Source organism: Microtus oregoni, unplaced genomic scaffold, assembly GCF_018167655.1.
Source record: "Microtus oregoni isolate MIOR12 unplaced genomic scaffold, Mior012 000016F_ref0000370, whole genome shotgun sequence".
Taxonomy (NCBI): domain Eukaryota; kingdom Metazoa; phylum Chordata; class Mammalia; order Rodentia; family Cricetidae; genus Microtus; species Microtus oregoni.
Genome location: NW_024543075.1, coordinates 1,559,779 through 1,575,644, shown reverse-complemented (window position 1 = coordinate 1,575,644; position 15,866 = coordinate 1,559,779). Strand labels below are relative to the sequence as shown.

The window sequence follows — 15,866 nt, the reverse complement described above, 5'->3', positions numbered from 1 at the left end:
CTCTAAGAAATCGCCACACGCCGGGCGGTGGTGGCGCACGCCTTTAATCCCAGCACTTGGGAGGCAGAGGCAGGCGGATCTCTGTGAGTTCGAGACCAGCCTGGTCTACAAGAGCTAGTTCCAGGACAGGCTCCAAAACCACATAGAAACCCTGCCTCGAAAAACCAAAAAAAAAAAAAAAAAAGAAAAAAAAAAGAAATCGCCACACTGACATCCAAAGCTTGCATTCCCACCAGCAATGCAAAAGTGTTCCCTTTTCCCCACAACCTCTCCAGCATAAGTTGTCATCAGTGTTTTTGATCTTGGCCATTCTTACAGGTGTAAGATGGAATTTCAGAGTTGTTTTGATTTGCATTTCTCTGATGACTAAGGATGTTTAACATTTCGTTAAGTGTCTTTCAGCCATTTTAGATTCCTCTGTTGAGAGTTCTCTGTTTAGGTCTGTACTCCATTTTTTTTATTGGATTATGTGATCTTTTGGTGTCCAATTTCTTGAGTTCTTTGTATATTTTGGAGATCAGACCTCTGTCTGATGTGGGGTTAGTGAAGATCTTTTCCCATTCTGTAGGCTATCATTTTGTCTTGTTGACCATGTCCTTTGCTTTACAGAAGCTTTTCAGTTTCAGGAGGTCCCATTGATTAATTGTTTCTCTCAGTGTCTGTGCTGCTGGGGTTATATTTAGGAAGTGGTTCCCTGTGCCAATGCGTTCAAGTCTATTTCCTACTTTCTCTTCTCTGAGCTTCAGTGTGGCTGACTTTATGTTGAGGTCTTTGATCCATTTGGACTTGAGTTTTGTGCATGGTGATAGATATGGGTCTATTTTCATTCTTCTATATGTTGATATCCAGTTATGCCAGCACCACCTGTTAAATATGCTTTCTTTTTTCCATTTGATATTTTTTGCTTCTTTATCAAATATCAGGTGTTCGAAGATGTGTGATTGATATCCGGGTCTTCTATTCTGTTCCATTGGTCCTCCTGTCTGTTCTTATACAAGGCTGTTTTCAGTACTATAGCTCTGTAGTAGAGTTTGAAGTCAGGGATTGTGCTGCCTCCAAAAGTTCTTTTATTGTACAGGATTGTTTTGGCTGTCCTGGGTTTTGTGCTTTTCCAAATGAAGTTGAGTACTGTTCTCTTGAGGTCTTTGAAGAAATTTGCTGGGATTTTGATGGGCATTGCATTGAATCTGTAGATTGCTTTTGGTAAGATTGACATTTTTACTATGTTAATTCTGCCTACCCAAGAGCATGGGAGGTCTTTCCACTTTTTGGTGTCTTTTTCAATTTCTTTCTTCAAAGATTTAAAGTTCTTGTCATACAAGTCTTCCACTTGTTTGGTTAAAGTTACTCTGAGATATTTTATGCCATTTTTGGCTATTGTGAAGGGTGTTGATTCTCTGATTTCTTCACCAGGCCTTTTATCATCTGTGTACAGGAGGGCTACAGATTTTTTTTGAGTCAATCTTGTATCCTGCTACATTGCTGAAAGTGTTTATGATTTGTAGAAATTCCTTTGTAGAATTTTTGGGATTGCTTATGTAAACTATCATATCATCAGCAAACAGTGAGAGTTTGACTTCTTCTTTTCCAATTTGTATCCCCTTGATCTCCCTTTGGTGTCTTATTGCTCTAGCTAGAATCTCAAGAACTATATTGAATTGATATGGACAGAATGGACAACCTTGTCTTGTTCCTGATTTCAGTGGAGTGGCTGGGAGTTTCTCTCCATTTAGTTTGATGTTGGCTGTTGGCTTGCTGTTTATTGCCTTAATTATGTTTAGGTATGTTCCTTGTATCCCTGCTCTCTTCAGGACATTTATCATGAAGGGATGTTGTATTTTGTCAAATGCTTTTTTGGTGTCTTATGAGATGATCATATGGTTTTTATTTTTCAGCTTATTTATATAGTTGGTTACGTTGACAGATTTTCGTATGTTGAAACATCCCTGCATCTGTGGGATAAAGCTGACTTGGTCATGGTGGATGATGGCTCTGATGTGTTCTTGGATTCAGTTTGCTAGTGTTTTATTTAGTATTTTGGCATCAATGTTCATGAGTGAGATTGGTCTGTTGGTCTCTTTCTTTGTATTGTCTTTCTGTGGTTTGGGTATCAGGGCAATTTTAGCCTCATAAAAAGAGTTTGGCAATGTACTCTTTGTTTCTATTTTGTGGAATAATTTGAGGAGTATTGGTATTAGTTCTTCTTTGAAAGACTTGTAGAATTCTGAGCTGAAACCATCTGGTCCTGGGCTTTTTTGGTTGGGAGACTTTTGATGACTGATTCTATTTCTTCAGCAGTTATAGGTCTGTTTAATTTGCTTATCTGATCTTGATTTAATGTTGGTAAGTGATATTTATCCAGGAAGTTGTCCATTTCCTTTAAATTTTCCAATATTCTGGAGTACAGGTTTTCAAAATATGACCTGATGATCCTCTGTGTTTCTTCCGTGTCTGTTGTTATGTCCCCCTTTTCATTTCTGATTTTGTTAATTTGGATATTCTCTCTCTGCCTTTTGGTTAGTTTGGATAAAGGTTTGTCTATTTTGTTGATTTTCTTGAAGAACCAACCCCTTGTCTCATTGATTCTTTTATTGTTTTCTTTGTTTCTATTTTGTTGATTTCAGCTCTCAATTTGATTATTTCCTGCCATCTAGTTCTCTTAGGTGAGTTTTCTTCTTTTTGTTCTAAAGTTTTCTTTTTTTTGTTTTTTTCTATTTTTCTTCTTTTAAAAAGATTTATTTATTATGTATACAACATTCTGCCTCCATGTATGCCCACACACCAGAGGAGGGCGCCAGATCTCATTACAGATGGTTGTGAACCACCATGTGGTTGCTGGGAATTGAACTCAGGACCTCTGGAAGAGCAGACAGTGCTCTTAACCACTGAGCCATCTCTCCAGCCCCTGTTCTAAAGTTTTCAAATGTTCTGTTAATTCACTACTGTGGGATTTTTCCAGCTTCTTTATGTAGGCATTTAGTGCTATGAAATTGCCTCTTAACACTGCTTTCATTGTGTCCCATAAATTTGGGCATGTTGTGTGGTCATTTTCATTGAATTTTAGGAAGTTTTTAATTTTCCCCCTTTATTTCTTCCTTGACCCATTGATATTTCACGTGAGCATTATTTAATTTCCATGTATTTTTGGGTTTTCTGGAATTAGTATTGCTGTTGACTTCTAGTTTTAAACCATGGTGATCTGATAAGGTACATTGGGTTATTCCAATTTTTTTGTATTTGTTGAGGTTTGTTTTTTTTTTTTTTTTTTTTGAGGTTTGTTTTGTTACTGAGTATGTGGTCAGTTTTTGAGAAGGTTCCATGAGGTGCTGAGAAGAAGGTATATTCTTTTCTGTTTGGATGAAATATTCTATAGATGTCTGTTAAGTCCATTTGAGTCATAACATCTGTTAGTTCTCTCATTTCTTTGTTCATTTTTTGTCTGATTGACTTATCCAGTGGTGAGAGGGGAGTGTTGATGGAGGAAGGTCATTGGTTAATTAAATAAAGAAACTGCTTGCCCTGATAGGTTAGAACATAGGTGGGTGGAGTAAACAGAACAGAATGCTGGGAGGAAGAGGAAGTGAGCTCAGAGATGCCATGCTCCCCTTTCCCGGGCAGATGCAATAGCTCTGCTCTCTGAGGCAGACGCACGTGATGAAGCAAGCCGCCAGGATGGACGTAGGCTAAAATCTTCCTGGTAAGCACACCTTGGGGTGCTACACAGAATATTAGAAATGGGCTAGTCCAGGTGCGAGAGTTAGCCGAGAAGAGGCTAGATATAATGGGCCAAGCAGTGTTTAAAAGAATACAGTTTGTGTGTTGTTATTTCTGGTGTAAAGCTAGCCATGCAGGAGGCGGGCGGGACGAAAAGCAGGCCCGCAGCTCCCTACAACAGTGTGTTGCAGCCTCCCACTATTAGTGTCTGGGGTTTAATATATGATTTAAGCTTTATAAGTGTTTCTTTGACATATGAGGGTGCCCTTGTATTTGGGGCATAGATGTTCAGTATTGAAATTTCCTCTTGATGGATTTTTTTCCTGTGACTAATATGAAATGTCCTTCTTTTTCTCATTTGACTGATTTTAGCTTGAAGTCTATTTTGTTAGATATTAGGATAGGTACACCCGCTTGTTTCTTAGGTCCATTTGATTGGTATATTTTTTTTCCTAACTTTTTACTCTGAGATGATGTCTGTCTTTGTGGTTGAGATGCATTTCTTGTATGCAGAAGAGGGATGGATTCTGTTTTCTTATCCAATCTTGTAGTGATGAGGCGATCAGGCTTGCTTTTCATCCCACTCAGCTCCCACACGACTAGCTTTACACCCGAAATAAGAACACACAAACTGTATTCATTTAAACACTGCCTGGCCCATTAGCTCTAGCCTCTTACTGGATAACTCTCACATCTTGATTAACCCATTTCTATTAATGTGTATTGTCACTTGACTGTGGCTTACTGACATGAATCTAACCACCATCCATCCTGGGTAGGAGAAGCATGGCATCTGCCTGTCTCTGCTTTCTTCCTCCCACAATTCTGTTCTGTCTTCCCTGCCTACCTATGTTCTGACCTATCAGGCCAAGCAGTTTTCTTTATTAATTAACCAATGAAAGCAACAGATAGATCGAAGACCCTCCTACATCACAATCTGTTAGCCTGTGCCTTTTTATAGGTGAGTTGAGTCCATTTACATTAAGGGATATTAATGACCAGTGGTTGCTATCTCCTGTTAATTTAGTTTTCATTGTTGGTGATGTTAATTTCTATATTTTTTCTTCTTCAGGATTTGCTGTAATGAGATCATCAATTGTGTGTGTGTTTTTATTGGTGTAGCCATGTTCCTTGGGTTAGAGTTTTCCTTCTATTATTTTTTTGTAGGGCTGGGTTTGTGGCTAGGTATTCGTGAAATCTAGATTTGTCATGTGAAGGCATAAGTCACTAAACAATCCCACACCAGTTTGGAATTATGATTAATAAAAGGGTTATTTATTTAAAGGGAGAAACTTACAGATCACCTTCCTAGACAACAGCCCTCTGCACAACCACAAAAGGAGTCTAGTAGCCAGAAGTGGAGCTGGAAGCAAGAGAGAGGGTGCATGGCTACCGCTGCTTTTTAAAGCAAAAGAGACCACGCCCCAGTGGGCTGGTATCTTAAAGGCTATTGGCTGAAGGAGCGGAAGGAGCTCCCACAGCAGTCATGGAATATCTTGTTTTGTCCTTCTATGGTGATTGACAGTTTTGCTGGGTATAGTAGTCTGGGCTGGCATCCGTGGTCTATTAATGTCTGCATAATGCTTGACCATGACCTTCTGGCTTTCATTGTCTCCACTGAGAAGTCAGGTGTAATTCTGATAGGTCTACCTTTATATGTTACTTGGCCTTTTTCTTTTGCAGGTCTTAATATTCTTTCTTTACTCTGTATGTTTAGTGTTTTGATTATTATGTGGCAAGAGGACTTTTTTTTGGATCCAGTCTATTTGGTATTCTGTAAGCTTCTTGTATCTTCATAGGCATATCTTTCTTTAGGTAGGGAAAGTTTTCTTCTATGATTTTGTTAAATAAATTTTCTGTGCCTTTGAGTTGAACTTCTTTTATATCTATTATTCTAAGATTTGGCCTTTTTATGTTGTCCCACATTTCATGGATATTTTGGGTTAAGCTTTTGTTAGATTAATGTTTTCTTTAACTGATGAGTCTATTTCCTCTATTGTATCCTTTTATGTTTTAATTCGACTCAATTGGATTTAATGCAGCAGAGGTGGGAGGAGGCATTCTGGTAACCATTATGATTCATGGAGGGGGTTCCTCTTTTCAAAGTAGAATTACTTTTTAAAATGTGTATAGTTGTTTTGCTTACATGTATGTCTGTATACTCCATGTGTGCAGTACCCAAGGAGGCCAGAAGAGGGGATCAGATTCCCTGAAAGAGGAGTTTCAAATGGTTGTGAGCCTCCACAGGGGTGCTGGGAATTGAAACTGGGTCCTCTGGAAGGGCTGCCAGGCTCCTAACTTCTGAGCCATCTCTTCAGCCTCTGGCTTGAACTTTTTGATCTTCCTTTGCCTTTGCTGCTCACAGCCAATCTAACCAGAATTGCCCTCTAGCCTTCTGACCTACCTATCTCCCAGCCTTGCCCTCCCATGCCTCCATGGCCTGCCAGCCAGAGCCTGGTCGCTGGAACGACCCACCTGCACCAAGAGCCTGAAAAGCAGCAAAACCACTAACGTGCCCATGAAAGCAGCAGCAAGAGCCCACACAGACTGCACCACACTGGCACTCCTGAGGACAGAGGGGACTGACCTCTGTCTTCCGACACAGGAGACACCAATGTTGTAAGCCTCTCAAGCCACAAGAGTGGCCAGGTCCCTCACCTGAGGACCTCTAACTGCCCGGTTCTATCCACAGAATACTCTAACTGCTGGACCCTGCCTTACACCCTGAGAGTAAAAAGCCTAGTCTCTGGCCATGAAATCCTACCAATCTTCTTCCTGGAAAGCTCCACCCTGAAAAGTTCCACCCCCTTCCCAAGAACCCCTATACCTGCCTGTATCTGCTTCAGTTTGCTGCTGTTTCTCACCGGAGCAGAGGCAGACACCCTCCGGGTTTTTTTTTTTTCTCTCCCAATAAATCTTGTGTGAGGTTTATTGTGCAGTGTGACAGCGTAGTATTCCTTAGCTCCCAGCTGCCAAGATACCTTTCCATCTGAGCTGTAACACTTACGTTCCCAAGAGTTTGCTGATTATTATACAATTTGGTAAGACACACATCACGCAGAACTTAATATCTCATCCACTTTCAGAACACAGCTGGTTAACCCGAGGTGTCTCTACGTGACTGTGCAGCCATCTCCACACCAGTCTCTAGAACTTTCTCATCTTCCCTCACTGACCTCTGTCCCCTAGTGGACACTTGCTTCCCACCTTTGTCCCCAGTCTGTGGTTTCCCGGCTGTCATCTTGCTGCCCCAGGACCACCTGGGAGTACAACCACACTTGCCCCTAGGGCCAGGCTTATTCCACTTAGTATGCTGCCTTCAAGGCTTATATTGTTATGCCAGAACTTCTGTTCTTTTCAAGGCTGAATGTCATTCCATTGAATATACAGACTGTATTTCTTAGTTCATTCATCTACCTGTGGACCTTTGGCTGCTCCCACCTTTGGGATGTTGGATGTGCAGATGGGTCTGAGATCTTGTAGGGATATACCCAGAGGTGGGCTGGTTTGATCCATTGATGCTATTTGTAATATTTTGAGGAATATCCATGTAACTTTCCACAGCATCTATATGACTCCTGTGCCCACCAGCAGTGTGTATGGTTACAATCACTCCACATCCTCCCAAACATTTCTGGTTTCCCTGGCTTAGGTTTTATTTTGTTTCAAATTAGTAGCTGTCCTCATGGATGTGAAGTGTCTTGCATGGTTTTGTTTTCTCAAGATCACTGATGCTGCTCACACTCTGTGCTCTCTCGTGGGTCTTTTGACCGGACATGAAGGCGCATGCCTGTACTAGCATTTGAGAAGCCAAGAGGGACTCACATAACCCAGGCTTACCTCAAACTCAGGTTAAATAACCTTTAACCTCCTTCTACCTCTACAGAGCAGGGATGACATCTTGCTGGACTTGAATTCAGAAGGGTCCAGCTTCACTCTTTCACACATGGATATCCAACTCCCTAAGTCATTTATTAAGGAGGCCGCTCTTTCCCCCGCCAAATATATGGCTCAAGTCTATTAACAGAAATCAAGGAACTGCACAGATGACTCAGTGGTTATGAGCACTGGAAGCTCTTAACAGAGGACCTGGGCACATACACAGTGACTCACAGTCACTTTTAACTCCTGTTCCAGGGAACCTGATGCCCTCTTCTGACCTCTACAGGATCAGGCATGCATATTGTGAACAGATATACATGCAAGCATAACACATGTGAATGAAGATATAAAATTAATAAAATAGAAATCAACATTTTTATCTTTCTTTGTGCTTTTTTTAAGTTTTTTTTTATGTGTATGACTGTTTTGCTTGTATATATGTAAGTGGACCATGGAGTCCAGAGAGGGCATTGCTCACATCCCTGGAACGGGAGTCACAGATGGCTGTGAGCTGTCATGGGGGTGCTGGGAATAGAACTGAGGTCCTCTGTAAGAGCATCAGTGCGCTTAACTGCAGAACTATCTCTCCAGCCCAGTGTGTGTATGTTTTTATAAAGGGCTGAAGTCTGTATCACAGCCCCCTACTGAATGAGTTTATAAAGTTTATAAAGAAGCAGGAGTAGAATTCAGGAAGACATTCCAAAACTCCAGGGTGTATGATGGTGCTGTGAGAGACAGGCTCTAGTTCTGCATGGGCACAAGGTGCAGGAGACAAGGTGAGGGGTTCAGGGCTTCCTGTCTATACCAGAAAGAGATGTCTGTGGTATAAACTGGCCACCTGCAGGTACCCACGCTCCAGGCTGACTGGCTGCTTCATGGAGGTCCCACGAGCAGGGTCCTCTAGAGTCCTGGGGTGGGTGGATGTGATCCCATGTGGCTTTTCTTTGCTCCACCCTCTCCTGGGTGTTGCCTGGCCACCTTTGTTCCCTCCGGTTTCTGTTATCTTCTATGTGTTGTTATGCGGGCTACAGCTTCTCTTTGAGGTGCTGTGGAGTGTGCTGCCAAACACCTAGGGCTACTCTGAATACCTTCAAGCTATGTGAGCCTACAGAAGCTTAATCGTTTCAGTAACACCATGCTGGCAAAAGCAGGCTGCCCAGTCTTAGAAACTCCTTTGTGGTGACTTAAAGAACTGGGCCCCCATCCCTTCCCTCACCTTCCCAGTTCTGGTAGCTTCCCAGAATGCCCCGACAGGCATCATCCTTCCCATGTCCACAGCAACTCCCTGGCTCCCAAGGGCTCCAGATGGGCCATCTTCTCACTCCACACTGTGAACCTGCACCCCACCTTTTGGACCCCACACTTGGTACCTCCAGCTCAAGACAGCCCCATTACACTGTTTTTCCACCTCCCCAGAAGTTCTTCCTTGTGCTCAAGGATCCCCCAAGAAGAAAACATATATGTATTTCCATTTATTTCAAGGCATGGAGCAGACAAACCCCCGGGCTGGGGAAGGAAAGAGACAAATGGATACAAAACTTGAAAGGATCAGTTACAGTGGAGATGGCACCAACAAGGTATTAAGGCTCCGAATGTGAGTACGTGTAGGTGCCCACACATATGCACACACACGCACAGAGGGCCATCCACACAGGGCTGGGGGCCGGATGCAGAGGCTGGTCACTGCACACAGCTGCCTGGAATATTGCAACTCTATGTATTCAGAATGTCAACAGAATGGGAAGACTGTGTTGGTCAGGGCATGTGGCAAGCTTGAGGCTCCCTGGCCTTTGCGGGGATACCCCCTGGGCACTTCTCCTGCTTACAAGCTCATACTGCAGTTGGCCAGGGTACTCCCCTGGCACAGGTAGGTTCCTCTGGCTGTAGGGCAGGTGTGTGTGCAGTAACTCCCTGAACAGGCTCCTGTCCAAACAGCTTAATAACAGGATAAAAGCCCCAATGTCCTCACCAGAGCAGCCACAGCTTCTCAGTGCTTGAGCGGGCAGACTGTCCAGAAGTCAACATCATCACCCAAAGAACCCTGAGAAGTCCTGGGGTCTTCCTTCCTGCTGCTCCTGGAAACCTCCTTGCTTTCCCCTGCTCTGCGGTGAGTGGCTGTCCAGAGCCTGCATAGGTCCTCCTGACCCCCAGATCTAAGTGGGGGCTGGCTTGGGAGTGTCAACTTGAGATGCCCAGGGGCACACTGCAGGGCAGAAACTGCATTTGGCTTTAGCATTAAGGCCGGTGCTAGGTGGAGGGCCCTGGAGGGGAGGCCAATGCTCCCTGGAGTGTCCTACAGCTGGGATCACAGCACCCTCAGAGCCCCAGGTCCCACCTGTCATCCTCTTGTACAAGGACCCTTCTGTCCCAGTGGCCACGCCTGTGGGCTTCACTGCCTCCGTGGGCTGGTGTAAAGTGCTGGGTGCCTAGGAGGGGGCTCTGCAGGCATTACCCTGGAGACCCCAAGGGCTCCTATTTGAGGATATAATTAATGAATAGCTGACATGTCAGGAAGATGCAGAGCAGGAACCAGGAGCGGGGATTCTGCAGGAGGCTGGGGGCTGACGGCTGCCCAGCACGCACTGTGGAGCTCAACATGGCTGAGAGGTGCCTGCAAAGACAGGAGCGGAGGCTGTGTCAATGCCAACATGGCTACCCTCCCAACCTATAAGGGAGTATGAGACAGGATGGCTGGTCTGCCTGCCGGGAACATGACTACAGGGTGGGTGGGGGGCTCCTTAGGGAGAGGGGTCCCAGGGCAGGAACCTGGGCTGTGCTTCCTGGGTATCAATTGTGGGACAGGAGGGTCTGGGCTTAAGGAATAGGCCACTTGCATCCTTCCTACCACCCCTGGGGTGGTGGCTGAATGGTGTCCTCCTCCTCAAATCTGTGCTGAAGTCCCCTCAGCTATTTGGAGATAAGATCTCTGAAAAGGAAGCTACATTAAAAGGTTCACTAGGGTGGGCCCTTAATCTAGACTGGGATCCTAAGAGGGGATCAAGACAGAGACACCCAGAAGATGACCATGGCTGCAAGCCAAGGACAGGGCACAGGGAAGAGCCAGGCCTGAAATTTCCATCTTGAACTTTCAGCCTCCAGAATGTGAAACAATCAGTGTCTTGATACCCCAGGCTGGGTGCTAGCCAGGGACATAGGAGCAAATCCACCAAGCTTGGACTTGGTGTCTGGGCTCTGTTTCCTGGATGGCAACAGTCCTTTTGGGGGGCACCAGGTTTCCCTTTCTTTGCCCACACTACTTGGGTAAGGAATGGATGGAAAGAAAAAGTCATTGTACTGTTGAGACATCGGCTAGAGGCATCAACCTGGATTGACCAAAGGATACTTAGGAACTTGGCCAAGCACCTCCGGGAAGACCTTTTCCTCAGCAGCAGTGTGCACAGCCCACTTCACACCCCTCAGCCCTCTGTCAGCCTTCTGGGTCTGGGGCTTCCCACTGTGACATTAGAAGAACCCCAGAGGTCCTCGGACTCCTCACTCTCATTAGCTGATGTGTATTTATGTGGCAGCAGCAGAGACAGCAAACAAGGCATCAGGCACTGAGATTTTCATGGCTTCACTGATGGCTGTCTGCAGGCAAGCCACAAGACATACAGTTCCCAGAACAAGAGAGAGAGAGGTCATGTTTGACTCAGATCCCAGCACTTTTTGCCTCTGATGGCAAGTCAATTTTCTCTACACATGCCTGTGGATTACTGAAGGTTTTTTGTTTGTTTGTTTGTTTGTTAGACCTCTAGAGTTCACAGATATGGTAAAGAGAAACTGGCACTTGGCATGGAGAGCACTGCTAGGCTGGCAGAGCCATCACCTTTCCTGGGGCCAAGATACAGCCACTCCAAGCTCTCTGCCCCTCAGGCCCTAGGGTCTTTTTCATTTGTTTGTTTTGTTTTGTTTTTCCCAGACAGGGTTTCTCTGTGTAGCCCTGGATGTCCTGGAACTCACTCTGTAGACCAGGCTGGCCTTGAACTCAGAGATGTGCCTGCCTCAGCCTGATGCTGGGATGAATGGTGTGCGCCACCTCCCTACAGGTACCCAAGGGCCTTTAGTCAGTGACCTCTCACCTTCCAAAACTACAGCAGTTGACTTCAGCCAGCCCACAGTCAGGTATTGAGATCTCTATGTGGTGCTGTGTATCTGGAGCCCGCCTGGCCCAGGAGGTACTCAGCACATCCCACTCCTGCCCCACCATCCTCAGTGTCCCAGCCCTGTGTATCTGGAGCCGCCTGGCCCAGGAGGTACTCAGCACATCCCACTCCTGTCCCCACTCTCGTCACTGTCCCAGCCCTGTGTATCTGGAGCTTGACTGACCCAGGAGGTACTCAGCACTTCCCACTCCTGCCCCACCCTCCTCCTCAGTGTCCCAGCCCTGACTCATTTCTCTCCACTCCATGACTCATCCCTATCAACCAACTCTCTTGGCAAGAGCCGAGAAGGAATCAGTCAAGTACCGTGCCGGGTGCCTAGAGGATGGGCACAAAGCTTGCTCTCCACACCCACTCCTTCTGCCCCTTCTCAGTTGGCGCTGTTAACCCCCTTTACAGGCAAGAACCAAGTGTGATGGCATACGGTGCCCTCACATGATATTGTGTGCTGACAGGAAGGAACTGTGTAGCCCTGGTTTGTACCCACTGAAGTCATATAGTATGGCTCTCAGACACTCCCTTTGCTTTGAGAATAATCTGTACAGAAGTACTGGTGAGCTGCAGGGATCCTGGGATGTCCAGGAGGGCTGCTACCTGCTTTCACACACCTGGAGCGGGTAGGAGGAGGGTCTCCCCTAGCCCTGCCTTTCTTCTAAGCCTGTGCCCACTGGCTCCTGCATAAGGGTTGTATTCTCCTACACTGGCTGGTCCCTCTGCCTCCCGTGTTCTTACCTATGCAGTTCTTGCTGAGCTTCCCGAATAGACAGCACAGCCTCTTGTAGCATCCGGAGCCGGTGCGCCTCTCGCCTGCACCGAGGGCAAGGGCTCTCGCTACCTGGAAGTCCAAGTTGAAGACAGCAGGGAGTAAGAAACCAGGGTGAGCTGGGATGTCCTGGCTGACCTAGATCCTGATCTACTACCTGAGAAATCCTCAGGAGCCAGCCACAAAGAGACAGGGAAAGTTAAGTTAGTAGGGGATGCAGGCTCAGCTAACCTGAAAGCAATAGAGATGAGTGACCAAGACAAGGCTGGGCCACTGCAGAGGTTGGAATAATGTTGGGGAGACATAGATGGCTCAGTAACAACAAATGACCCATCAGGAAAGGGTCAGAGGCAGGTCAGGGGCTGGGCAATGAACAGTACCCAACCAACCTCTCACAGTATCCCCGAGGCTCAGGAAAATCCTACCCCGGGACCACGTCCTCCCCCAATCCCCATTTTTTTTTTAAGATTTATTTATTTATTATGTATACAACATTCTGCCTCCATATATGCCCACACGCCAGAGGAGGGCGCCAGATCTCATTACAGATGGTTGTGAGCCACCATGTGGTTGCTGGGAATTGAACTCAGTACCTCTGGAAGAGCAGTCAGTGCCCTTAACCACTGAGCCATCTCTCCAGCCCCCAATCCCCATTTTTGAAAGTAGGTTTCATGTATCCTAGCCTGGCCTTGGACTCACTATGTAGCTGAAGATCACCTTAGCCCCTGACCTCTTGTGTGACCTCTGGAGTGCTGGGTTATGGGTGTGCATCATCAGGCTGGGTTTATGCTGTGCTGGGACTGAACCCAGGGCTTCATAAATGCTAGCCAGGTATTCTACCACTAAGCCACACATCCAGTACTCTCTTTTCTTCCCCATGTCTTGACTACAGTCCTCATCAGGTCTGACTGTTCCCAGACTCTGAGAAAGCAGATCTCATAGGGAGAGGGGAGGGCAGGACAAGTAGATTGTACTATGAAGACACCTGCCCCTGCATCCTCATCTCTGGAAGGTACATCCTGGTCCTTACCATCCTGCAAAGGGGCTGCAGGCAGGGACAGGTCCTCTCCTTCTGCCTTCCACCAGCCAGGGTCAGGGCCTGCTTAACATGCATGAAACCCTAGGAGCTACCTACCAGGAACAAAATCCTCATCAGAGAGGTCTGGGCAGGACTCGGGTGTGGAACCGCTGCTCTCAGTAGCCTGGCTATGGCCAGATGGCTGGTCACTGGCCTTGCGGAGCCGCCGGTCAGGGCCAGGCCTCTGTAAAGAGATGGAGTTACTGTATCTATGGTCTCCTCCCAAAGGCCCTTTGGGGACATGGTGACCTGTTAATGTCAGGATGCACTAGAGTAGGGTTGTGTGCAGAGGATGGGCCCAGTGGCTTTGCAGTTGGACACAGGTGGTTTAGATCACCGGGCATGAACTGTAGCCATTCCATCTCTGGGGCCTCAGTTTCCCATCAGGAACATAAAACCATTGACCTCATTTTCTGGAATGAGGAGCGGTCAGCTCTGCATGGTCTGGCCACCAGGTTGTCACAAGGCCAATGCTATTCACACTGAAACTCAGAGCATGTGATTAGGTACACCTGGTGGAGCCGTCCCTAGTCCCACCTTACATAAATATGTGTTTCCCTCCTTTTTTTCTTTTCTTGGAGCTCCCCCAACCCTTTGACTCCTTCCTGCCTTTCCCAGGCCCTAGGCATGTATGGATGCTGGCTTCTCCTCTTCCTCCCTAGGCTACCCTAAGCCTGGGTTTCTTTAGCTGTAAAATGAGACAAAGGCTTCTGGGGGTACACAGGCTGGCAGCCAGCTGACACCTGCATGGAGTCTTAAACTGTGAGGCCCAGGATACCCATGAATCAGGTATTCTGTATCTTGGGTTCCCCACTGGAAAGAAAGGAATGATGAGAAGCCTGGGATCAGTGAAGGCCTGCAGCCAGGTAGGGTTTGAGACATCTCAGACACGGGCACTGAGGGAGGAGGGTCAGGTGGCCAGGTGGAGGGAGTGAGGGCTTCAGTGGTAGCCAGTCAATGAGATCAAACCTGGGCTGGAGCCTTGGTGAGGGGTACTGACCTTGTGCCTGGACCCTGGACTCCCTAGGAAGGTTGTCTGGCCAGACATAGTCTCCCTCTGTAGTGTGTGAAGAATCCCATCTTGTTCATATTGGGCGATGTCCTTCAGGGGGTCCCAGGGGCTGTGGCTGGAGGGTCCAGATGGTGTCCATCAGTAGAGGTGATGACCCTCATGGGAGAGGGTTCTGTCCTAGCCTAGACTCAGCCTCTCATGATGACCCAGGGGATGACCACTGCTCAGGGTCTGCAGGGAAGGCTTAGGGGGCCTGTCTGACCATCCCTCTGTATCCCTTATCCTTAAGGTACTACTGAAGGCAGGGAGAGGAGATTAGAGACTCTGTGACATCCCCCAAGTTAAAGCCAGCACTGCAGAGTGGGTCTGTAGGCTCCAGCTTCAACTGTCACCTGACACTACCCAGAATCCCCTGGGAAGGGTCAGTAAGGGTTTCCAATCAGACTGACTGTGGGCGTGTCCTGAGGGATGACTGACACAGGATGTCCCGCCCACTGTCATCCCTGGGCAGGGAAAGCTGTGCTATGAGCCACTCACTTCTCGTATCGGTAGCGCCATTCTTGGGTGAGTGGGTCCAGATGGAAGAGCTGTGGCTTCCACGGAGTGAGGCTCTGCTGGTGCTCCCGGGCACGCTGCCGCTGTGCCTCCTCCAGCACAGACTTCTCCTGTGTGGCTTTGTGCTGGTCACCTTCACGGATGGCCTTGGTGACATGCTGCCAGAGCCTACAGGCCAGAGGACCAACCCACCAGGGACTCAGAGTGGGGCGGCTCCATTAATCAGCAGCCCAGAATCAGTCCCCTCTATATCGGAAAGAGGTTTAGCGTATTCTCCACTTGGTTGCCTTCAGTGATAAGGGGCTGACTATCTGGCAGGAAGCCTGTGTCTCTCAGATTTTGACTCCACACTATGAACTAAGATGGGCTCCCACCTGCCACCGGCAAGGATCTCCTTGCCGGCTATGATGAGGCCCTCTCCTCCAGCTGTCCCCAGCAGGACAGTTGATCTGGCCTGAGGGGTCTACCCTGGAAAGTGCTCCCAGCATTGTGACCTTGACAACCCACCCCTCTGGCTAGCACAGGCTGCAGTCAGCAGGGCTCCTGGACAGAGGGCCTCACCTCTCAGACTCCAGCTCACTCTGTTCTTCCAATAACACCGTGTGCCGCTTCAGCCGCTGCCTGCGGACCTCCTCACTCGGAGTCCAGAAAAGCTCGGTGCCTCCACCGCCCTCTTCCTTGATAAACACATCTCTGTCCTGC

The 15,866-nt window shown here is 47.2% G+C and overlaps 1 protein-coding gene across 2 annotated transcripts in view; it reads right to left on the bottom strand.

The window, feature by feature from the left end:
• Window positions 1–9,063: 9,063 nt before the first annotated feature.
• The window catches only part of Osbpl5 (oxysterol binding protein like 5), a 55,326-nt gene continuing 48,523 nt past the window's right edge, over window positions 9,064–15,866 (bottom strand). For both annotated transcript variants that reach the window (XM_041667118.1, XM_041667119.1), the window contains exons 17-22: window positions 15,726–15,862; window positions 15,147–15,332; window positions 14,598–14,724; window positions 13,655–13,781; window positions 12,489–12,591; window positions 9,064–10,207 (exon numbers count right to left, since the gene is read on the bottom strand). In XM_041667118.1, the coding sequence (XP_041523052.1) occupies window positions 10,069–10,207; window positions 12,489–12,591; window positions 13,655–13,781; window positions 14,598–14,724; window positions 15,147–15,332; window positions 15,726–15,862 (819 nt within the window). In that variant the 3' untranslated portion in view covers window positions 9,064–10,068. The remainder of the gene's footprint in view (window positions 10,208–12,488; window positions 12,592–13,654; window positions 13,782–14,597; window positions 14,725–15,146; window positions 15,333–15,725; window positions 15,863–15,866) is intronic.